The 23,046-nt window shown below is 37.7% G+C and overlaps 2 protein-coding genes across 3 annotated transcripts; one reads left to right on the top strand and one right to left on the bottom strand.

Moving 5' to 3' along the window:
- The first annotated feature begins 2,747 nt into the window (after positions 1 to 2,747).
- On the top strand, positions 2,748 to 11,333 carry si:ch211-284o19.8 (protein lifeguard 1). The gene is made up of 7 exons (XM_042428232.1): positions 2,748 to 2,767; positions 3,476 to 3,609; positions 5,860 to 6,155; positions 7,222 to 7,422; positions 8,879 to 9,007; positions 9,596 to 9,739; positions 10,481 to 11,333. Exons 1-7 carry the CDS (start codon positions 2,748 to 2,750, stop codon positions 10,613 to 10,615), a joined length of 1,059 nt encoding a protein of 352 aa, XP_042284166.1. The 3' UTR covers positions 10,616 to 11,333.
- parp2 (poly (ADP-ribose) polymerase 2) lies at positions 10,684 to 22,494 on the bottom strand. Of its 2 annotated transcripts, none has more exons than XM_042429511.1 (17): positions 22,292 to 22,494; positions 20,075 to 20,284; positions 19,615 to 19,770; positions 19,058 to 19,131; positions 18,260 to 18,310; positions 17,782 to 17,878; positions 17,605 to 17,680; positions 17,408 to 17,510; positions 17,115 to 17,271; positions 16,752 to 16,890; positions 16,564 to 16,627; positions 16,339 to 16,473; positions 15,070 to 15,197; positions 14,759 to 14,858; positions 13,965 to 14,063; positions 13,368 to 13,492; positions 10,684 to 11,804 (listed from the first exon to the last, which is right to left on the bottom strand). In XM_042429511.1, the coding sequence occupies exons 1-17, from the start codon at positions 22,356 to 22,358 to the stop codon at positions 11,645 to 11,647; spliced, it is 1,941 nt and encodes a 646-aa protein (XP_042285445.1). In that variant the 5' UTR covers positions 22,359 to 22,494; the 3' UTR covers positions 10,684 to 11,644. The 2 variants fall into 2 exon arrangements, with proteins under 2 accessions (XP_042285445.1, XP_042285446.1); XM_042429512.1 differs by having other exon boundaries at positions 10,875 to 11,804; positions 19,058 to 19,128.
- Positions 22,495 to 23,046: the final 552 nt, after the last annotated feature.

Raw genomic sequence — 23,046 nt, forward strand, 5'->3', positions numbered from 1 at the left:
TTAGGAAGGTTTGTAGGCATTTCATAGGGCCATAGTAGCGCTGGTGTTGGCACCGATTTGAGCACTTTTGTCCCTCAAGGCTGATTTTTCTTTTTTTGTTTTGTTTTGTTTTGTTTGTTTGTTTTACACAAAGTCTGGGATAAAGTTGTGTGTGTGTTTGTATGTGTGTGTGTGTGTGTGTGTGTGTGTGCATATGCGTCCAGATGATGACCAGGGACAGGAAATGTCCTGAGCATGACTGTATATTCTTAGGAAAAGTGTGTGTGTGTGTGTGTGTGTGTGTGTGTGTGTGTGTGTGTGTGTGTGTGTGTGTGTGTGTGTGTGTGTGTGTGTGTGTGTGTGTGTTTACTGTAAATCGCCCACAAGTCTGCTTGGTCAAGCGGGTTTTTTTTTGTTTTTTTTTAAACTTATGTCACTCTTGCAACATCCTGTTAACGTGTGGCATTGGTACGCAAACGTGGATCACGGTCTACTCTGAATGCGGTTTGGGTCCCGCTACCCCCCCTCTCCTCTCCTCTTCTCCCTCTTCATTCTCAAACACTCTCTGGGGTATAGTCCGGATTTTTTGGACTAGACCCGAAGCGACGGTTTTCGCCATCTGGTTATTTTAATGCCAGATCGGGGAGGGATAAAGGGACTGAGGGATGTATTTTTGGGGCATGTTTACACCATGTGGTATCTGCCTCGCCCCCCCCTCCCCCCCTCTTTCCCGACACTGGAGGCTATGGACAGATGATGGTTAATAATTACATAACTAGCCCCCCCTCCTCCCCTTCCCTATTTTTAGGATTTTAGCTATTATATTACCACATTATGATCATGATTATCGCTTAATGTGCTACATGGCTTTCCTTTGCCTTTTTCTGTGTGTGTATGTGTGTGTGTGTGCTGATTGCCTTTGCCTGGTGAAGGGGTTCTTGTGCAAGCAGGTTATTTGTAGTGTGGGATTTTTTTTTTTTTTTAATTTTTTTTTTTAAATGGCTGAACTGAGGTGGAAGCCCAACAGCGAAGCGAGGCTGCTCGACAGATGCTGTCTGATACAGGTTGTGCCCAGGCCAGGGGGGGAAACTGGGAGAGAACAAAAAAAAAAAAAAAAAAAAAAAAAAAAAACATGAATTGATTGCTTTCGCTGCCTGCTCAAAAGGCGAGTCGGTTCCATGTGTTAAAATCTCTTTCCTGCAGTGGTTATGGATCAGCACAGAGGTCGGCCCGGTGCACGGGTTTCCTACCGGCCAGATTGTTCACCCTGGCCCTTTTTTTTTTTTTTTTTTTTTTTCCTCTTGTAGTCCCTGGTATCTTGCAGTCTGAGGTGCTACGACTTGTCCCGCCACTAGAGGGCAGCCCTGTGCATGTTTCTCATATATATATTTTTTTTGTATTGGAGAATAGAAAACTAATGCCAAAAGTCTGCCTGTATGTGCATTGGAGGCATAGTGTGAGAGAGTGCCGAGGACGAGGTGCATTGATCATTAGATGTTACATTTGTTGTGGTGATAAGTTATGACGTTGTATACTTTGGCTGGGAGGGGTGGGGTGTTTGTGTGTGTGTGTGTGTGTGTGTGTGTGTGTGTGTGTTTTTGGGGGGGGTTGGGGGGGGGGGGGGGGGGGGGGGGGGGGTTTGGTGGTGGTGGTTGGGTTGTCGATAAAGATAACAGGACAATCTAAAAACCCCACGTTACTCTCGTTTTATTTCTTACCCCCTCTAAGCTGTGTGGTGCAATACCTCAATTTTTACCAATGCTAACTAAACGCTCTGTGTACAAACTAGCTCCTCTCCAACCAAGGATGGTATTTTGTATAAATGTCCCTAAATCCTTGGTTTTGAAAAGCAGGGCACCCGATTTTTTCCCCCCTGTCTGCCCTGCGCTTTGAGACCGATGTATTAGATGAGAATGTTTTTCAAAGAGTCACCACCGTGGTTTCTGCATCCCCAAGATATGGACAATCTGCCTTTTACTCTGGTATAAAAACAAATTGAATTTTATTTATTAAATTGTAAATATGTAATGCAATTCAAGAAAATGGCTTGGTCTTTGTCTGTTCATTATACTGTTTCTAAGCTCCGATCTTTTGTATGTCTCAGAAATTGTTTTTATATGTATTTTTTACAATAAATATGTGTGAGAGATGTTTTGTGGATGTGTGTTCTTGTGTGTTTTTAAGTGTCAACAAGGCATTTGTGGTTGTTTGTGTGCGGTTTAGTGAGATCTAAAACAGGAAACACTTTCCTGAAGAGTTTTGGTTTAATGAGAGTATTTAAATGAATCTTAACATTACTAAATAATGACACAAATAAATCTTTTAAAACTACTTTCAAAATAAAGGTATCCTACTTTATTTAGTGACTCACAAACTGACTCTATTAATTCTGTAGTGTTTCAAAATGAAGCTGCAAAAATGTGAGTTTCATTTCTGTCATATCAGCTCTAAATTCTATAATGCTCCATGATAAAAGTTTAAATTATACATGTTTTAAAAATATATATACAGGAATAGTCTGAATTCAGTTAATTTATTCTTACCTGAATGTACATTGATACTGAAATATCAGCAGACACATTACAATTACATTAAAATACATAAAAAAACAAAAACCTTCAGGTGTTCAGTGCTCAGAATGAGCAATATTTACTGTATGTAGCTGACAAAAGAAAGTTGCAGAGCTTTTGCTAGTATCACATGATCTTCCTTGACCATCTCTCCTTCTGTGCCAAAGGTAACTTTCAATCTCAACTTGTTAAACCAACATGGACAAGAAGTCCTCAACGTGCTCAGAAAAAAAGATAAACGAATTGTGAAGATGTTTTTCCACTTTGCACAGTTTCACAAACTCCATCTGCTGATGAAGATCATGAAATACCACCGAAACCTGGAGGAGAGCTGCTGAGTGGAAATTGTTGTGATTTTCTTCTCTCTTTTTTTTTTTTTAGTTGACTCATATTTCAAAGGTCAAGAATTAACTTTCAATGTTGAACATGTACCGTATGCAGCTGTGAGCCCGACTAAAAACACAATGTAGTGTTCGTTCAAACAATACGAATGTCTGATAATCTGTTTTGTTTCACTTCCTGCTTTAATTGATGAAATAAACTGAGTTGGTGGCAATTTACTCTTATCGCTGTAATTATAATCTCTGCCTGGCAACAGCTGAGACATGTGGTTCCTGAACGTTTTCAGATCAAACATTCTCAGACACAAATTAGATAATAAATATGTCTCCTAAATAGACTCGTCTGTGATTTGGTACTGAGCTGGTAAAAAGTGTAAATCACTGTATGGACAGGAAAATAAACTTCCCATTTTTATGTACAGTTTAACTGTGCTTAAGCCTACATGTTCAACCACTACACTTTTCGCCGTGGACCCTCTAGAGCAGACTGAACGACCCCTGGAAGTTCCCAGACTCCATTTTGACGACCACTGACACAGTATGAAGCAACAGCAGAGTTTCCACTTTCTGTTCTCAAAGTTAAAGACAAACTTCAAACTGTCAGGAAGTGAAACTCAACCCTCACTCATCACCACAAAGGGACCGTTTCATATCATTTTTTTCCTCACACAGACTGTGTGTCGGCGGACACAAACACAAGTACAGACAACAGAGAGAAGGTAAGTGAACAAACATCCACTTTATTCTCGATTATACTAACTAAACTTGTTGTGTGACTGTTTATCCGGCTGCATTTCGTGTGCTTTAAATATTTACTGGTACTTTAAACAAGGCAGAAAATATGATGTAATTCATAATAATCCTTTAAAGTGGGTGTTCATTCACATCATCATCAAACATTTACCCCTCGTAGCATCTAAACATGCAGATTGGTTTTGTTTGCTGAGGTTTTGGGGGGATTTTTGTGTCTGATTTTGGGTGAACTGACCTTTAAATTGCCTGCATTATAGAAGAAACAGATGCACTGAGTCTAACGTTCATTAGCTTGTATCTGGGTGATGTCTGTATTCGCTTTAACTTCCCTGAACGTGCACTCATGTTTAAAAAGTTACATCCATAAACGTTTAGATAATCATTAGAAAATATGAATATTCTGTACAATTAATGCAAAAATACCCACCAAAATGTCACTGATGTCATGTAACCTACCTAGTTTTAGTTAAACGTATGTGGATGAACAGAGAATTGGTTTTATAAAAGGTTAGTTAAGTGCTTTCATGTGTTATTTTAACAGAAGTTAATATATATCTACTACATTTATGAGCCTTTTACATGGACATTTTGAAACGACTCAGTGGGAAAAGCGCTGATGTAAATAATGAAATGAATAATTCAGTTTCAGGTTCCTGGTATTGTAGGCGTATGTGTTCATTGTCACGGCTTAAAGGGACACTTGAATACAAAGAAGCCATCGTTAATGTTAGTAGTAGTAACAGCTTTGCTTTCTCTGTTATGACAAGTCAAAATGTCTGCGGTTAAAAACGCTGATTGTCTTGTTCCTGTAACTGAATGCAGCTCTAAACTTCGCTGCAGTGTTTACAAATAAAAAAAAATTACACTTTAAATAAAATCTACTGGATTTTTATAGTATATTATGACATATTGGAGAATACATGAATCCACACCTCTCTCAGTTTCTCAGTTTTCCCACCAACATGTGAGGGAAGTTGCCCTTTTAGTTCAAGTTTTACTTCCTGATGGTTATTCAGTTCTTGCATCAGTCAGCAGCAGGTATGGTTGCATCAGAAATCAAGTTTTAAGTAAAACTCCAGATTTGTTGTAAGAACATCTGAGAGTTTAGAGAGACAGACTGTTTAAGTTCAGCTGTTCTGTAGCTCTGTAACTTTATTGCAGCTACATTTAGGCTCACACCTTGTTGGCAATATTAATTGTGCTTTCATGTGTTATTTTAACAGAAGTTAATATATATCTACTACATTTATGAGCCTTTTACATGGACATTTTGACACGACTCAGTGGGAAAAGCGCTGATGTAAATAATGAAATGAATAATTCAGTTTCAGGTTCCTGGTATTGTAGGTGTATGTGTTCACTGTCACGGCTTAAAGGGACACTTGAATACAACGAAGCCATCGTTAATGTTATTAGTAGTAACAGCTTTGCTTTCTCTGTTTAAGTTCAGCTGTTCTGTAGCTCTTCTACAGTTATTGTCAATGTTTGAATGAATCTACAACTTTATTGCAGCTACATTTAGACTCACACCTTGTTGGCAATATTAACTTACAGTATAATCAGTCATGGAAAGTGATTGAGTACAATTTTTATTCAATTTTGAGGAACTTGTACTTTACTTCACTATTTCCATTTTATGCTACTTTATATTTCCACTCTACTACGTTTCAGAGGGAAATTTTGTACTTCCTACTTCCCACTACATTTATTTGACAGCTTTAGTTACTTTTCAGATGAAGATTTGACACAATGGATAATATAACAAGCTTTTAAAATACAACACATTGTTAAAGATGAAACCAGTGGTTTCCAACCTTTTTGAATTTTCTTATAAAAAGCAGTGTGTAGTCGGGGTCACATTTCAGATGTCTATGAGTTGTTAACAGCTCCACCAAATAGTGATTTTTCCCTCTAAACTTCTCACATGGTTTCATTTCAATAAATGTTCAAATGATCCAATATTTCAACAAAGATCAAAGATTAGAGAAAAAGTCCAAAAAACTGAAAACAGATTTGTGTATCAGAACTTTTTTTTTCATCTTTCCTCTCACATTAAAATTAAAATAAAAGCTATAAAACAAAACACACTTAAAACACAAACCTTCAAATATTATTTGGGGTCATTTGATTATATTAAATAGGATCTTCTGCTAATGTTTTTCATTTGCAAAAAGTTAGCCTTTCTATTAGGTTGAACTTCTGTCTTTGTCCCACAGTTTCCTCCAGAATGTCGAACACAGCAGACTCCCTCACGCCCGAAGAGACGCAGGACGCCGCCGTCTCTGATGTGTCACCACCAGCGTACTCCTACCAAGAGCAGCAGCCTCCACCTTACTCTGCAGCCCCGCCGATGTACACTCCAGCCAAAATTGAGACAACTTACACCTATCAGCCTACCTCAGGATATGAGTCCTTCCGCGATATAATCCCAGAGTCCGTGCCGGACACGACTCCACTCACATCCTCGTGTTCCTTTGATGACAAGACAGTGAGGATGGCGTTTGTTAGGAAGGTTTGTGCTGCTTACTTATGTGACTTTTGAGAAATATATTATAAGATAAGTATAACTTCAGTATATTCTGGTGGAACAACAACAGCTGCAAACTTTCTCTGATGAGGAAAAGCTGATATCTTATCAGCATGCTTAGCAGAGGCACAATCTCTAACCCATCAAGCGAGAAATCTGGATAAGAGCTCTGCGGGTTGTTGTTAGTAGTATTTGGGCACTGTTTCATAAAAAATTGCTTTGCACCGGAATTTCCCAAGCGAAGCAGTCACAAGAGAAATATCAGAGGTCACCAAACGATTAACAGGAGAAGCAGAAAAATTCTGCAACACCACTTTGCCCTCGTTTTTGCTTTTTTCTGTAAATTAATAGATAATCTTATCTACTCAAGCCTCTAAAAATCATGTAAATGAATCAATCTGAGAAGGAAAAATTACACGATGACTAACTAACACAAACTGCAGACACATGCAACCTGTGCAAAGAGCCTGTAAGTAGAAATTACATTGTTTTCAAGGATCAGAAGCCAAAAAGATTGGGATCTACTGTCTTTAAGCCAAAATTATGATTCATTAAAAAAATATTAATTTAAAGAGCAGGTTTGCAATCAAGTAGACATTCAGTGACACCTTTTAAAGTCACAGTGAGACAACTTTGCACAATTAATGGCTGGTGCAAAGATGAAAATTAAACACTATCCTGACGTCTGCACGGTGCAAAGAATAACAAAAGTCTTCGACAAGGATTTCTGGAGAGTAAACTCAAAACTGGGCAGGCTGGGAAGTAAGAAATAAACATTCTTTCTAATTTAAAAGTTGATCAGTTAAGTGAATGATTGAAATTAAACAGAAGTTTCAATCCACACATGTTCACGAGTCATGTGTCGCTCTAAAAATCAAAGCTCTTATTCGTAGGTCTTGAAAACAAGATATCATGAAGACAAACTGTATTTATACGTTACGAGCTAATCTGACAAATTATGTTTATATTCGCCTTTAACATCAGTTCAAGTTTCTCCACAAGTGTTTATCATTTTTTTATAAACACCGTCCTTTCTTCCCTCCCCGTGCAGGTATTCAGCATCTTGACCCTCCAGCTGCTGTTCACCTTCAGCGTGGTGTGTGTGTTCACCTTCTCCACCGTGGTCAAGAAGGCAGTGCAGGACAACCTGTGGGCCTATCTCAGCTCCTTCATCATCTTCGCCGTGGTCGCCACCGCCCTCAGCTGCTGCAGGTCCTTCAGTCGGCGTCACCCCTGGAACATCGTGGGGCTGGTGGGTCACAAACACAAGAGCACAAAACCCCGAATATCTGATGGGGAAATTAATTTTACACAAGACAGATACTGATAAATTAGAAATACATACAGATTTTAAATAAAAACACTGAAAGGACAGTTAATAATATAATAAAAGAAGAAAAGTAAATACATCTTAGATATGAAATACTAGAAGTCAGTCACATCCTGGAAAGGGATGTGAAATATTTTGGTCAAGCAGGTGCCAAAAACGTCAAACCTCAGCTACATGTTGCTCAATAAAGTGTTTTTCTGGAAAAACCACTTAAAGTTCTTCTCCAGTCAAAAATGTTTATATGTCTGTGTGTGTGTGTGCAGAGTTTGAAGACTTTTCACATTCATCTGCTGAAAGTGGAAAGTTTAAGTTTAAGGCGTCTACCTACCGGCAGGATTAGTGACATCACAACTATTTTGGGGCCAACTGTGAAGAACTTGAACCTACAGCTGCCACGATGAGTTGATAAATTGATTAATTGCCAACTATCGAACTAATATTTTCTGGTTTCTTTAGTCTTCTATGACAGTAAACTGAATATCTTTGGCTTGTGGACTGTTGGTCGGGATAAAACAAGACATTTTAGGACGTCGCCTTAGAAACAGTGATCAACATTTATCACCATTTTCTTTCATAATCAAGAAAATAATGACCGATTAAAGACTTGAAGCCTCCAGTTCAAAGTGTTTTCAGTGAAGTTTTGAAGACATCTTGCATCCAGCATTAAAACTTTTGAAATGAAAAATATTTGTATATTGATAGATTCTGGAGAGAGAAGGAATAGATGTCATTTTAAGGATTTTTAAGGAGATAATTTAACTTTTTTGTGTGGAAAAACTGTATGAGACACAAATTATTAGTCAAGGCAGAGTATTTTTAAATCTTCACACATATCTGGAGGGGATCTTCAACTAAAATCTACCCAAGCACAAGTGTAAATACTATATTCAACTTAGAGAAGATACAGTTTGTATACATGAAAAACATCCAGTGTTGCTATGCAGTAAAAACATAAAAGTTGTGCTTTGGCATATCTTTTATTCACAGCTTGGTTTTGCACAACCTTCAACACATTTAGACATTTAGGTGTTTTTTTAAGATAAACTGATAGATTATATCTGTTGTTGTTTCTGAGTAAAAACCTCAGTTTCCTGTTTGAAGTTTGGTTCCCGTACTCACAAGTTCACTGTGTGTCTTTGAGGTTTTGGTGGCGTTTTTAATTAGGACAGACTCGTCCTGTGTTGTATTGTTTAAATGCACAATTCAGAGTGTAGCACAAACACTGCCGGGTTTAGAAGTGCAGGTCATATTAAGTAAAAAAAAACAAAACATGTGCACTTGATTGTCCTCTTTTGTGAAGGCCTGGATATCAGACAAATTATGAAGAAACAAGAGTTGTTTTAATGACGTATTGATTTTGTGATTTTCGTGACAACAGGCTGTGGTCACCCTGAGCCTTTCATACATGGTGGGAACCATCGCCTCCTTCCACAACACCAACGCTGTCGTCATCACTATGGGAGCGACGCTGGCCATTTCTCTCGCCATCATCGCTTTCTCAGCTCAGGTCAGACACACACAGAGGCTGAACTGAAACTCCACTTGCTTCATGTATATTGTGATCTGTATACATGAAGTGAAGTGAAGCAAGGTGCACTTTTTCCATTGCTTTTATATATTAGTTTTGAAGTTATAGCACTTAATTGTTTGTTGCAAAGAAAATCCATATCTGACATTATAATGATGCGTGTTACAAGAGCTAAGAAAGTGTCAGAAGAGGCAAAATCTAAATGTTTTCTCAATTATAGCTGTTCAATCATCCTCTATACTATAATTATACTTTGGACGAAACAAAAAGAAAATAGCTATGTGTCTTTTTGTCTCCAGGTCCTATTAAATTGCTGAATTTGTGAAAACTCTGTTTCACATTATGAGATTGGAATCCAATCTGCAACATTAGGCTCTAAAATACCTTTGACATTATTATAGTCTATCCATTCTAATGTGTATTTATTACCATATGTATGTAGTTTGTTTTTATTGTAAAGAACTTTGTTGCACAGATTATGAAAAATGCCCTTAAAAGCAGCCACATTAAGCGATACATGACAGAAAATGTATTAATGCAGTTTATGTTTTTCTGTGTCGGTTGCAGACTCGTATTGATTTCACTATTTTTTACGGTGTTCTGCTGATTCTGGCTGTGGACGTTCTCATGTTTGGGTTCTTCTGCACCTTCTACTACTCCTACATCACTGATGTCGCCTATGGATGTCTGGGAGCTCTGCTGTACTCCCTGGTATGGAACAAATATATAAACTTACACAGTTTGCTATTAAGTAGAAGGAACAAAATCATATCAAAAGTTCTGCAGGTTAAACGGTAAAATTACTGACAGGTTTGCTTCCCCATCCTGCTTTGTTTTATAAAGCGTCACAGATAAGAGTTCACCAGTCAGCGTTCGTTATAACCGCCTACGGACAGAAATACAAGCTGTTTCCTCGGGTCCTGAGTGAAGCGCTATAAACAACAGTTCTGCAGTCAGAAAAAAAAAGGAAGCTCGGTGCAGCATTCATTGTGGTGTCAGTTACAGCACTTGTGACTTGTTTTTATTTAGAGCAGGTTTCGTGTTCAGCGGCAAAATATCAATATATAAATATCCTTTATCAGACATGTTAAAGGCCTTCTCAGTTACTGAGATGCTGGCTTTTAAATGGGAAACTTACAAATCCTAATTATAACTGGGAAAAGCTCAAATATATCCGACTTAATATTGAAGTGCCTAAAAAAAAAATTAAGCGAATAGTGACACCTCATGTTAGCGAATGTCTGTCTTTCAAAGGGATTAAACCCACATTTACTGGATATGCTGTTATATTGTCACTGCACAGTATATTCAAACCTTTATCACACCATATATAGATGACAGAAAATCACAAAAAGCATTTTATATCCCTTTAAAAATCTAATTAATCTCTCACCCTGTCCTACATACTCTCCTCTCTCTCTCTCTCCCTCCCCGTCTGTCTGTCTGTCTCAGTTCCTGATGATCGACTGTCAGCTGATGATGGGGACGATGAGCTACCGTCTGGATCCGGAGGAATACATCAACGCTGCTCTCATGATCTACCTGGACATAGTCCTCATCTTCCTCTACCTCCTGGGGAGGAGGTGAAACTGTGTTCACACACATACACACACACACACACACATACAGACAGACACTCCAAACTGCAACCACAATCAAAAAGCTAATTTTTTTATTATGTACATATTGTAACTGCATCCTGTTTTAAGTGACAATGAATGAATGATGATCAGCGTTTTTACAGAATATTGTCTTTGTCTCAGTTTTACATAAATAAAACATAATTAAAAACTGTATTTTATTCTGTTTCTTGCATTTTATGTTAACCAATACAAAAACATGACAATTATTCAAACAAACAAAAACATTTATTAATAAAACACATTATTAAGAAGTAATGTCAATCCAGCCTAGAAGATGTTTCATTTTGTGTCATTAAAGTCAGACACTGATAATTCAATAGATCCAAAATAAGGCCATTTGTGTTACATACAGCACCAGAGCAGAAAACTAAAATGCTATGAATGTTGCTGTGTGAAACATGCAATACAATAACAAGCTTGTAGTGATATAAAGTCACATTGGCAAGAAGTAGTGCAAAATGTTCTGCATATTTTCCTCATATCACATAGATCCATTTTCATCTTTTACCTTCACCAAAGCTTCAGCAGCAGCGTATTTTGTACCTGTAGCCTCATTGATAAATAAAGAGGAATGTAGAAATGATTTTACAGGCTCAAACATAAACTTCCTGACTCAAAAAGAAAAAGAGATTTGTTGAACTGATTACCTGTGACATACAGAACCTGATGTGGAAAAAAAAAGGGTTTTTTCTTACATAGATTAAAACTTTCCATTCCCATGTAAGAAATTCATAACCTTTAGATCTGTAAGTTCCCGCTGCATGACATCTAAAACACACAGGCGTCACTGACAAAGTAAACATTTCTGAAAACCTGCTTTTCTCCAGTTTGATCCAGTCACATCTTAACCAGGAAACCATGAAACCCCATGACCTACACAGTGCCTAAGTGTACATGAAGAATGACTAAGTGATATATCATCCCGGTTTTGTGGAGAGGAAATCTGCTGAGTCTCATTATTTTTGCAGAAGCCTCACCACAACGAAGAGTAGTTGAACTGGACCCGCAGCAGGTACCTCATGCGAGTCTGGGCAGGGTTGTAAACGACGAACTCGTTGTAGAGGAGGGAGTAACCGTTGTTTTTACCCACGCCCGTCTTCACCCCTGGACCCATCGGCACTGTCACACCATCCCTGAGAAACAAGGAGAGAGAGGGATACAAATCGAAAGTGCTATTTATTAAATAGGACCGTTCTGGTGGTTTTAACCCCATTAAAGGTGCAGTGAGGAGAATTTAGTGGCATCTAGCAGAACGGACTTGGCAGAAATGGAATATAATATTAATAAGTGTGTTTTAATTAGTATATAATCACCTGAAAATAAGAATTATTGTGTTTTCGTTAACATAAAAGACGGAGCGGGTCTTCTTCCACGGGGGCCGCCATGTTTCTACAGTAGCCCAGAACGGACAAACCAAACAATCGCATTCTTTCACAAGTTTCGCAGCCATCGTAGGTTCTCCTACATGTTTGGAAGGGGAGGGGATTCATTTGGTTGCAATCTGCAGCCTCAGCGCTAGATGCCACTAAATCTTACATACTGGTCCTTTAAAGTACAAAATTGCATCTTCTCTACATCACTGTTGACCATTTTCCAAAACATACTATAAGACTTTTAATAGCCAACACAGTCTGAAAATCAACTTGCAGAGATAAACTGAAACCAGTTCATGACTACAAGGTGGGGAAACAGTACAAAAAATATACAGTGCTTTGGAAAACGCCAGTAATGTGAAATAAACATGATTTATAGTTAAGTGGTTAAAAAATACATAACGACCTACATAGTCTATTAACGTAGATCACAATTTACTCTCATGATTGGTACAATAAATTAAATATCTGGTATTTTTTAAGCTCACGTGACCGCTCTGTAATGAAAAACAGTATTTTTTTGTATGTATGTATCTACAGGGGAGCAGCAGCGTAGCAGGAGAGAAGGCAGAACTAATGAGGGGAAAGCGAGGTCAGTCCTTCAGTAGTGTGAGTCACTGCAGAGCAAACTGAGCTCAGCAGTTAGTGTTCTGACTTTTATCCGAGTGGTTTTACTCCACACAGACTCCTCCTGTGGAATAAAAACAAGTTGACGTTTCTATGGAGTGATAGAAACGGACCTCGACAAACGGGTCTACATAATTAAAACAAATAACGTAGCGGATCTAGCCGAGCACTATTAAGGTAGTAAAGTCTTTGAACTAAAATCATATTACTGTGCATGACGTCACTTTCTAAAAACATAGCAGCAGGGCTGTAGAATAATATACAACTAAAGAGTGTGTATTGTTTTGTGAAATTAATAAGAAAAATGTTATTACAGCTGGATTTATTCTGACTTTTTCTTTTTTTTTTTTTTACCTTTTTACTAACATGAACGATTAGAAAGTGCTCTACAGTTAACAGAAAGGATGCAGTGATGATGGTTGTTTCCGTTTTGATAGATAATTATCAATCTGAAAGTAGCTGTTTGAGCAAGAACTAACTTACTATCATCATACGTCTGTGTTTAATATTTTAATTTTCCTGTAGTTCTTCTTTCTTCGTATTCATCAACGTGTTTTTTTCTTTCTTTTGCTGATGTAATTAACATTAAGTTCTCCTCTCAGATAATGTCATGATTTTTTGTTATGTAACAGTGTAACACAATTAGATCAATGTTTGGCCTGTATGAAACGTATCAGTATAATGAGACAGACTAACAGGGTGACAGAGTTTTTGGGGTCAGGTCCGGTCTGTCCCAGTCCCTTAGTGCTGTGTTTTCCAGCAGGCAGATTGTTGGCCTCGTAGTCGGCATCCAGCAGCTCGTTACAGTCTCCCAGGGCAACCTGCAACCACAAACACACACACACACACACACACACACAGCACGGAGATTCAAAAAGTGTTGTATCACATCTAGGCTCTATGTGAAAGGTGATGTTCAAATCCTGTTGGATTTACTGTTAATACGAGTGACGGACTTGTACTGGCAGGTCAGAAGGGTTTGAAATTAACAGCCTATAAACACCAAACAGGCAGAATTTGTCTTTGAAGTTTCTCTTGTTACTTTTCTCAGACCGCAATGTTAACATAACTTTTTAAACCCCCCTTCCTTCATTGTCATTGAAGGATGATTAAACAGCTTATTATTAGTAGAAAAAGAGGTGAAAAATGAAAATCTATCACAGTTTATTGACAAGATATTTCCTTGGATGGTAAATTTTCTTCGCCGACCATTTTAACGGCCACTGACATGTGAGATGACAACATGTTAATTCAAGAAAATCAATAATAAACTAATAATAAAAGTCAACTCACCTCACACAGGAGCAGCAGTCCGACATGGTTGTGCTGATTTGCAAAGCAGTAGTTGGCGCTCTTTGACGACATGTCGGCAAAGTAGATACCTTTACCAAACTGGATGAAAGAGAAACAGGAACATTATTCTCTCTGTAATAAAGACAAACTGTTGCTGTGACAAATATCTTACAGTTTATAGATAATTTTATTCCATTTAAAAATCACGTTGGGTGGTTCTTAGTCGCTGCGTCATCTGATACAACCATAAAAAGTTCAACTTGTTGGGTTTTATTCCTCACATAACTGTCAGCTAATGGTTTTAACAGAGCAATGTTATGTATTTGTATATGTATTTATTTTTGACTTATGGCTTTACATGTTCTTTAAAAACAGAGTTAAGAGCTGCAATGATTAGTCGATGGACAGAAAATTAATCACATCTAGTCTGATAATCTATTAATCATTCAGGTAATGTTTAAAGCAAAACTATCTACTAACTAATATTTGATGTAATTTCAGGTTCTCAGATTTGTGAATTTGTGTTGCTTTTCTTCGTCTTATATTATAGTAAATTTAATATCTTTATGTTTTGGACTGTTGGTCAGACAAAAAAAAACATCTGATGATGTCATACTGAGCTCTAGTGATGGGCAGTTTTCATTGTTTATGTTTTATAAACCAAAACAATTAAATTAATCGATAATGTCAATAATCGTTAGTTGCAGCCTGAGAGGACTTTTTGTTTTGGAGACAGACGAACATTAAAATAGAATAAAGTGAAAGAAAGTAAATGAATCAATCATCCATCTCACCATGTAACCAGTGACGGGAGCTTCAGGTGGAGCCACTCTGAGACCCTGACTGAGGATGCCGACCCAGTTAGACAGGCGGGAACCGTGCCACAGCAGAGTCCTGGTAGACAGACACAGACACAGACACACACACACACATTGGGCTACATGAAAGTTCATCGCCAATAAATTATTTTCACTGACATCTTGTCAGTGAAAATAATTGTCAGATTTTACAGGTAAATAAGGAACTTAAAGCAGATTTCAAAGTTACAACATCATATAAAATATCTGAGACAATATGAGCCAGTAAATTATTGATCCTTTATTACCTGCTGTGTAACTGTGAGAGGAACTTGTCGTTCTCTCCTTCTCTGTCCACTGAGAAGATGTCCAGCACACTCATGGTGTAGTCACTGTGAGTCGGGGCGTGAGTCGACAGCAGGTACTTTTCTATCACCTGAACACAGACAAGACGAGTGTTTACAAAGAAACAACAACAAACTACACAAAGTATCTTCAGGTTGTAGCAACTGACAGACAAAGTTTCATTCAGTTTATTATTTGAGTCCATCTGTTTTCTCTGGATGTGTGATAGGTAAAAATGATCAAATAGACTGAGGTTGGTTGAAGTCAAGCGTCTCTTTAATTCAAACAGAACATATGTTGCAGACACGGAGAGTCCACAGAGTCTCCGTGGAGGATTCTGACAAGACAAAGGAAAGTCACTAGTATATATTGACGGCCTTGATGCCCTTGGGAGGCACCTTTAGTTGTTTACAGATTCCCTCTAACAGACCTAGACAAAGCTTTACAGAGCTCTCCCTTCCACATGATGTCCATATGACTATCATAGTGTTCCCCTCAAGGCCCTGCCGCCAAATATATACATACATATGACCATACCTACTTAACTAATACATGGATTTTTCTATCAATGTGTTTCTGTCAAAGGTGAACAGGAATAAAAATACAGCCAATTAGTCAGTATTCAAATCCTGACATGTCTCGTGACTGCAGTGAATTCTGGTCGATTAACGCAGCTGTTAGTGGAAAAATGTGTCCTTTTGAATCTTCTGCAGTGGATTTCTCCCTACATGACGGCTTGAAGTTGATACAGAAAGGCAGCGTTACGAAGAAGACGTCGCTGTTTGATTTTTAGGGACAGAACAAAACCTGATGTACCGCTGACATCATACAGATACACATAAATATATATAGATCTTTTGATATTGAACTTCATTGTAGCTTCTGAAAGTATCTTGATATGTGTCATCATCCACAAGTGGACGAGTATGAAAGGTACCTTATTAATTACTGAAGGCTTTTTTCCTTTAAGAGTAATATTCAGTCACATAGAAATAGATTTCGAACAGTCCAACATCTTGTATGTGGATTATATTATGTTGCCTTAGATAATTTAATGGTTTTGGTACCATTTGACTTGACTGGTTTGGGAATATTAATGGGCCAAACTGAGTGTTTTGAAGATATTAGTTCCATCCTCTCTGATTCCACCGTTACGACTCAGTTTCAGTGATTTAATTAAACCTTAACTGCTTTTACTTTATCAACATAAGAGTTATGAGCAACAGACACACCTTGTATTCATTGGCGCTGGAGTCTATGGGCTGCAGTTTGCACTTGAGGGAGCTGTACTGTCTGTCCAGAGGATGTTCGTCACCGTCTCTGCTGGACTGAACCATTTTCACTGCGATCTGGATGTCGCTCAGCGCCTGCGAAAAGAAATATATATACAATATGTAGCACAAGATCGAGTGAAGACAAAAAAAGAATAATCGTCAACCGATATGAAACACTTTTACCTCCAACAGTGAGATTTTTTCCTTCAGCTCATCTTCTGTGTGTATGATTGGGGGAGTTTTCAACCTGGAGAATTAGATCTTTCAGTTACAGCAGGACACAAACCGACAAAAAGCACTTGTCATCATTCAAACATACACTTTCCTGTAGAAAATTAGTACATATATCTCAGCTTCAGTGTTTCTCTAACCCAAAGTCATGCGGGATGCGGGTGTAAAACTGGTTGCAGGCTTCCAGTAGCTCCCGATTGCTGCCCTTCTTCTTCAAACACGCCTCGATTCTCTTCAGCGCCATGTAGCCTGCGCGAATCTGCTCTGAGGTCAGCTTGCCTGCAGGTAGAAAGACAAATATTTTATATAGTAAACAACACAAAGGTTTGAAAATATAGTGTTTGTCACCAGCTGAATCTAAAACAGTCAGGAGTTAAAATTAACATCTTTTATTGCATCTTTGCTCTGTGTAAAATAATATTCTGTGAATGTTCTTAGTGGAGATGAAAAGAGGATATCAGGACACATTTCACTGCATTTCGGTTTGATTCAGTCCGACTGACCGAGAGGAGCTTTCCGGGTGTCAAACTTCATCTCCAGCACACACTCCTCCATGGCTTTGACGTCACAGATGAGCTCCAGGAGAGACTGGATCTTCACATCCAGTTTGGAGGTTTTCTTTTTTGGTGCAGCGTCCACCGCCGTGGTCTGCGTCTCCTCCTGGAACACAGAAATGTTTTAGTACTGATTGATTGATCAGACGCCTCCGTTTCCCAATAAATCCTGATTACAAAGCATCAGCTTCAAGCACTTCAGCAGGATACTGAAGTTATTCGTTCTTTATCCGTAAACGTACCTTTTCGTTCGTGCTGTAGTCCATGAACACCATGTCATATTTTCCAGCCACTTTCTCAAAAGTCGCTCGGTGTTCCCACTCGTTTTTAGTTTTGTCAAGGAACCTGCGGCAAAATCAAACAAGTGTTTCAGAATCTCACTTCCATGTGGAGACGTCTAGAACTCTTTTTTTCTTATTTTCAACAGCACATATCTCACTTTTTCTTGAAGATATCTTTGGCTTTCAGCAGGTCTCCACCACAGGCTGTCAGACTGTTTTGACCCACTTTGCCCACTGAAGAAACAAAGAAGTCAGTTTTACAGAAATGTCTTTCATACTTCAGGCTAATTTTATGGGTAAATACGCAAAGAACCATCAGGACACAGTAAACTCACCTCTGCCCCATCTCATCCAAACACTGTAACACTTGGAGCCGTCGTCTTCCAACAGTTGGATCAGGTAATATTTGTTGTTGTTAAACTGAAGATTCGTCTGCAAAATCAGAGAGAAGGTGTTTGCTGGAGGCCTAAAATCTGTTTACTTTCCCACAAATCAAAATGTAAAATGAAAATATAATTCATATAATAATTATAAAGCCTTCAGTCAATTTTGGTTTTTAAGATATGATTTAAAAGGCAAAGCTGCATTATTATTTTTCACAGCAAACATGAAAATAGTCACCAAGAAGCTCAGTGAAGCTCCACAAATCACCAATAACCAAAACTGTGTTTAATAAATATGATCAAGACATTTAGAAAAAATGATTCAGGATTATTTAATCTTTCAGCTTTAGTCAATACAGAAAAAAAATAAAAACACAAGTCTTTCTTGATTCATTTGGCAGATCCAAATGTTACGTAGTTAAATATTTACCTGGTTTAGCATCACGTCGTAAACATCTTTTCCTTCACAGTAAACATGAGCCTGGAAGAGAGAAGAGGAGGCAAAAAGAAGTAACATGAATGAAGGTGATTTCCATCCTGTAAAGGAGGAATTAAAAAGATATAAAATCTCTTCTGTCAACTTCTTATTTTCTGTTCCTTGCATGTGTTGTTTTATACATATTTATTTAAACAACAATAGTTTAGGGAAGTCTGCAAACAAAACACAAGCAATAAAACCCAATTTCTTCTTTATTTGACAGAACAGAGAGAGGCGGGTACATCATGCAGCAAAGGTCAGAGGCTGGAATCCAACCAGACGTGTTGTGGTTGATATTAATCTACCAGGACGAGACCAGAGCGACTGTAGTCAAACCGACAACGACATTACAGCACAGAGGTGAAAATGTGGAGAGGTCATATGGTCGTTTGTGTAGGTGTGACTCATGTAACACTCTCATGTAACAGAAGCACTGATGAATATTTGTAGTTGCACGACTTTACTGTCAGTGACAGTTATGACAGAAAATAAATAAATAAAAAGAATAAAACAGCCTGAATAACTTCTGTGAGTCTGCGAGTAAAAATCAGTGAGTGCAGTGAAATGTTTTCATGAGCGTTTGCTTGATCTGCGCACACACATGTACATTTCTAATAAGTTAAGTTAAGTCCTGCTCAGAAGAGGAAGTGTGACTGAAGCAAAGCCTTTCAATCAGCTGTCAAACCACAAGCAAGATACATGTGAATCATGTGTTTCATACTGATATAAATAAAGATATAAATATTGTACCTTTCCAAGTTTGGCTTTGCATTCGGTGTCCACTGGAGCTTTTCCCTTCATGACCACCGTCTTCACAACCTCTGCTAAACATCCAGATCAGAAACAAAACGTTAATGATGTTTTCTCGATTAATCGATTAGTTATTTGGTCTATAAAATGGTGAAAAATGACGATCACTAAGCCCAAGATGACGACCTTGAATGTCTCCTTTTGTCCACAACCCAAAGATTCAGTTTACTATCATAAAGGACTAAAGGAATCTCAAAATATTAAAATTTAAGAAGCTGGAATCAGAGAATTTGGAGATTTATTTCCTCAAGAATGACTCCAAATGATTAACAGATTATCAAAATAGTTGCCAGTTAATTTAATAGTTGGCAACTAATCAATTAATCGACTAATCGTTGCAGCTCTACGTAACTCTGAGTCCTATTAAACCTGCTAATATATGTTTATTTAGAAAAAGTAAGAAAGAGTTTTGTGTATTAGCAGCTCCCCAAAATTGTGAAACGCTGCTTCATATTTATTACACGTACAATATATGTATAAAATTAGACCCATATTACCTTCACTCTTCATTTCTTCTTTGGTTTTTGTCTGACTCTTGCTTTGTCCTCTTCTCCTCTTAGCTGCGGGTTGCTGTTCCGTCTCCTCCTCTTCCTCTTTCACTTGAACTGGCCTCCCATTATGAGCAATCAAGTCACCGGCTTCACTCAAACCCTCTGAACATGAGAGCAGAACAGAAGAAAGACTTTAGATTATCAAAAACATGAGAGAACTGTAGAACAAAAAAAACTTGAGGTGCAGGTTGAATATATAACACATACATTCAAATTTTAGTTGGGTTTGTTGAATAAAAGACACTATGACCAAGTAATCAAGTGCAAAATAATAATAAACATTATTGCTAAAATCCAAGCAATAGTACTTGTAGTAGAAGACAGAAGTTATTTTGTTTTCTGATTATTAAAAAAAAGTAAAATCAAGAGGGAAAATGATTAAAACTGTGCTGCAGCAGAGACAAACCTGGTTTTACTGTCTGAGAGCGAATCTTCCTCTTGTACTTGGTGACGGGATTAATCTGGAACATCTTCTTCAGGTCCACTTCATAGGACGTCCCAGAGCCCAGAGACAGAGTGACTGAGGTTTTTCCTGAAGAGACGGCGGAGTCCAACAGGGCGCAGGCGGAAGGCGGGTACGGTTCCCACTGTCCTTCATCCCCCTTCCACTGCCACACTGTTCACACACACACAGAATTATTCATTTACATTATGAAGCTTTTTGGAAGTTAAAGGTTGTAAATAAAAAAAATAATTCCTTCTTTTTTCCCCCATTTAAGTTCTTTGGAGAGGAGTTTTTCCTTATCCAAGCACAGGGTCTGAGGCGAGAGGGTGTTGTATCCGTTTAAGCTTGATTATGAAGGTCTTTGAAGCAAATTTGTGATTTTAGGTTTTTAAATAATTTGACATAAAGCAGTAAAAAAATGTATAAAAACCTAGTTAATCCTATGCAGCAGAAAAAGAATGGATGAATAGATTAACCAATTAAAAGATAACTAATGAGGGCAGAGGTCTGGAACAGAATAAGAATTGAGGATTTTCCAGCCAGATTTTGCTAAAATGAATCAATTAATTATAAAGAATATTTTATAACTAACATTATTGCCTGTGGCAGGCTAGTACGAAACATTTAAGACCTTCATGAAGGAAATTTAAGCATTATAAATACCTTTTAGAGTATTTTTTTGAGGAAACCTAAATCAAGGCTTTTCAAGACCTGGAGATACTCTGAGGACGTCACCTTTAGCTTTAAGAAGCTGTAAAGGCATTTTTCACTATTTCCTGACATTTTATCTGCAAAATAATTAATTGAATAATCAAGGAAATAGTCAGCAGATTAATCTATAATAAAAACAATCATTAGTTGTAGTCCTAGTAGATTGGCAACTAAGTTAAGTGTTTATGGCCTAATTAGTATTGGATACCATTTAGAGCTGCAACGATTAACTGATTAGTTGTCAGCTATTAAAGTTTTTTATCCTTTGATAATCATTCATTGCTTTGAGTCATTTTTTTAAGAAGAATTTCCAAATTATCTGATTCCAGCTTTTAAATGTGAATATTTTCTGGTTTCTTTAGTTTTCCATGACAGTAAACTGAATTATCTTTGGGTTGTGGACAAAGCAAGACATTTGAGGATGTCCTCTTTGGCTTTAGGAAACAGTTATCAACATTTTTCACCATTTCCTGACATTTTATGGGCCAAACAACAAAACAAGTGATTGAGAAAACAATCGACAGATTAATCGATAATGAAATCATGAGTTGCAGCCTTAGATTATATATTATCAGTGGAAACGCTCCTCCATACTTGTGTTCTCAGATAACAATGGTCCATACTCAGCATTAACATAAAACTGGGGGCCAGTGTGTGTTTATGTAAAGTGTCTACAGTGAATAATAATGGCCAAAAGTTCCTTTTTTACACTGCTGCCATGTTGTGGAGCAGTTCTCCACTACATATCCAGGTTTTAAATATGAGAGGGGCTAATAGAAAAGGCAGGTTGAGACTTTTTATGGAACAAGGTCACAGATTTATAATGAAATCTGCAATGACACTGTTACTTTAACTGTCCTTGTTTTTTGATGTGGGAGTTATTTGTATAAGTTGTGGTGATGTGTGTTTTTTGGATTTCAGGATTGTGTTGTTTAGTTTTTATGTTGAATGTTTTGTGCTTCTTTATGTTAGTTTGTCTTTTAACATCTTGGGACCATGTTGGAAATGAGTGTTTTCACTTTAACATGTTATCCTTTGGATTTGTGTTTTTTCTGTGTCTGATAATCCATAAACAAAATCAATCAATCTACAACACGCTGAACATTATAACCTCCATGAAGGTGTCATTTATTACAGGGTTGTTGGATTAACCTGTATTATTTTTAGTTAACTATACCTAATACATTACCGACTAAGCTAACTTATTGATATTAGATACAGAATAAATACAAGTTCACTCTCTTAGTTTTGCAGAGCATAACCAGGTTTTAACGTTACTAACATGATCAACATGTACCAGATCTACCATGGGCAGAAAGTTGGTTGTTTCTGATCTTTTAAACTTTGCAATAACACTAAAGTCTGCGTGGACAATAAACAAATAACGTTGATTTTCCTGCTTTCCTCTTTCTGTCCTGAAGTGACGTAGTCGGTTACAGCAGCTAGCTAACCGTCAAACACACCGACCTGTTTTTGACTGGACTTCTTCGTTTTCTGCTGCACTCTGACTTTTATTCCTTCTTGCTCGCCTCATTGTGGTTTGTGAAGGTAATTTGACAGGCACAGTGGTAATAAATAAATAAAAAGAGACACAGAGTGACAACAAAGACGGCGGGAAACTTCCACAACTGCCGTCGCTGCTTCCTGGCCGGTGCCGCTAAAGATCGTCTAGAGAGAAGATGCATCACATCGCGTTTAAAATGAAAATCTGTTTTAACAGCGGCGCGTGCGTGCTGCTCCAACAGTTACCGTAGCAACCATTTAGCGCAGAACTGATACAAAAGTTGAGCGGTTTTTCTTATTTGTTTGCTTGTTTTTTCAACTTTATTGGCCAAATATTGAAACACACAACACACACACAAAAATAGACAACATAGACAACAAATAAACATAGAACAAAATAAAAAATAGAATAAAAACACAAACCCCTGAACTCAATGAAAATAAGAGAACGGAGGATAATAAATTAGTAAATATCTGCTATGAGAATATTAACTGCAAGTGGTCTTGGATGTTAACGAAACTCGTTAAAGTTCATCACAAATAAACAAAAAATAGCCTTTGCTTTAAATTTTTTCTACCTATTCGTAATTTAGTCCATGTAATCCTTAGATGAATATTTGTTGAAATATGTTTAGCTGTACCCCAAAAAAGGGCAGAGTGAGCCATCCTGTCTGTACTCTTACCCGTGGAACACATAGGAACACAACTTCACCGGGCAA

This window comes from Thunnus maccoyii, chromosome 12, assembly GCF_910596095.1.
Source record: "Thunnus maccoyii chromosome 12, fThuMac1.1, whole genome shotgun sequence".
Lineage (NCBI taxonomy): Eukaryota > Metazoa > Chordata > Actinopteri > Scombriformes > Scombridae > Thunnus > Thunnus maccoyii.

What these genes read in the sequence shown, in the direction of transcription:
- si:ch211-284o19.8 (XM_042428232.1), top strand. Translation starts at nt 2,748, where the DNA reads ATGGACAAGAAGTCCTCAAC. An exon ending in TCATCGCTTTCTCAGCTCAG is followed by an intron (nt 9,008 to 9,595) that starts GTCAGACACACA and finishes TGTCGGTTGCAG; the next exon opens with ACTCGTATTGATTTCACTAT. An exon ending in GAGCTCTGCTGTACTCCCTG is followed by an intron (nt 9,740 to 10,480) that starts GTATGGAACAAA and finishes TGTCTGTCTCAG; the next exon opens with TTCCTGATGATCGACTGTCA.
- parp2 (XM_042429511.1), bottom strand. Translation starts at nt 22,358, where the DNA reads ATGAGGCGAGCAAGAAGGAATAAAAGTCAGAGTGCAGCAGAAAACGAA. An exon ending in ACGACGTGATGCTAAACCAG is followed by an intron (nt 17,879 to 18,259) that starts GTAAATATTTAA and finishes CTGATTTTGCAG; the next exon opens with ACGAATCTTCAGTTTAACAA. An exon ending in AAAAAATCTCACTGTTGGAG is followed by an intron (nt 16,474 to 16,563) that starts GTAAAAGTGTTT and finishes TTCTTTTCGCAG; the next exon opens with GCGCTGAGCGACATCCAGAT.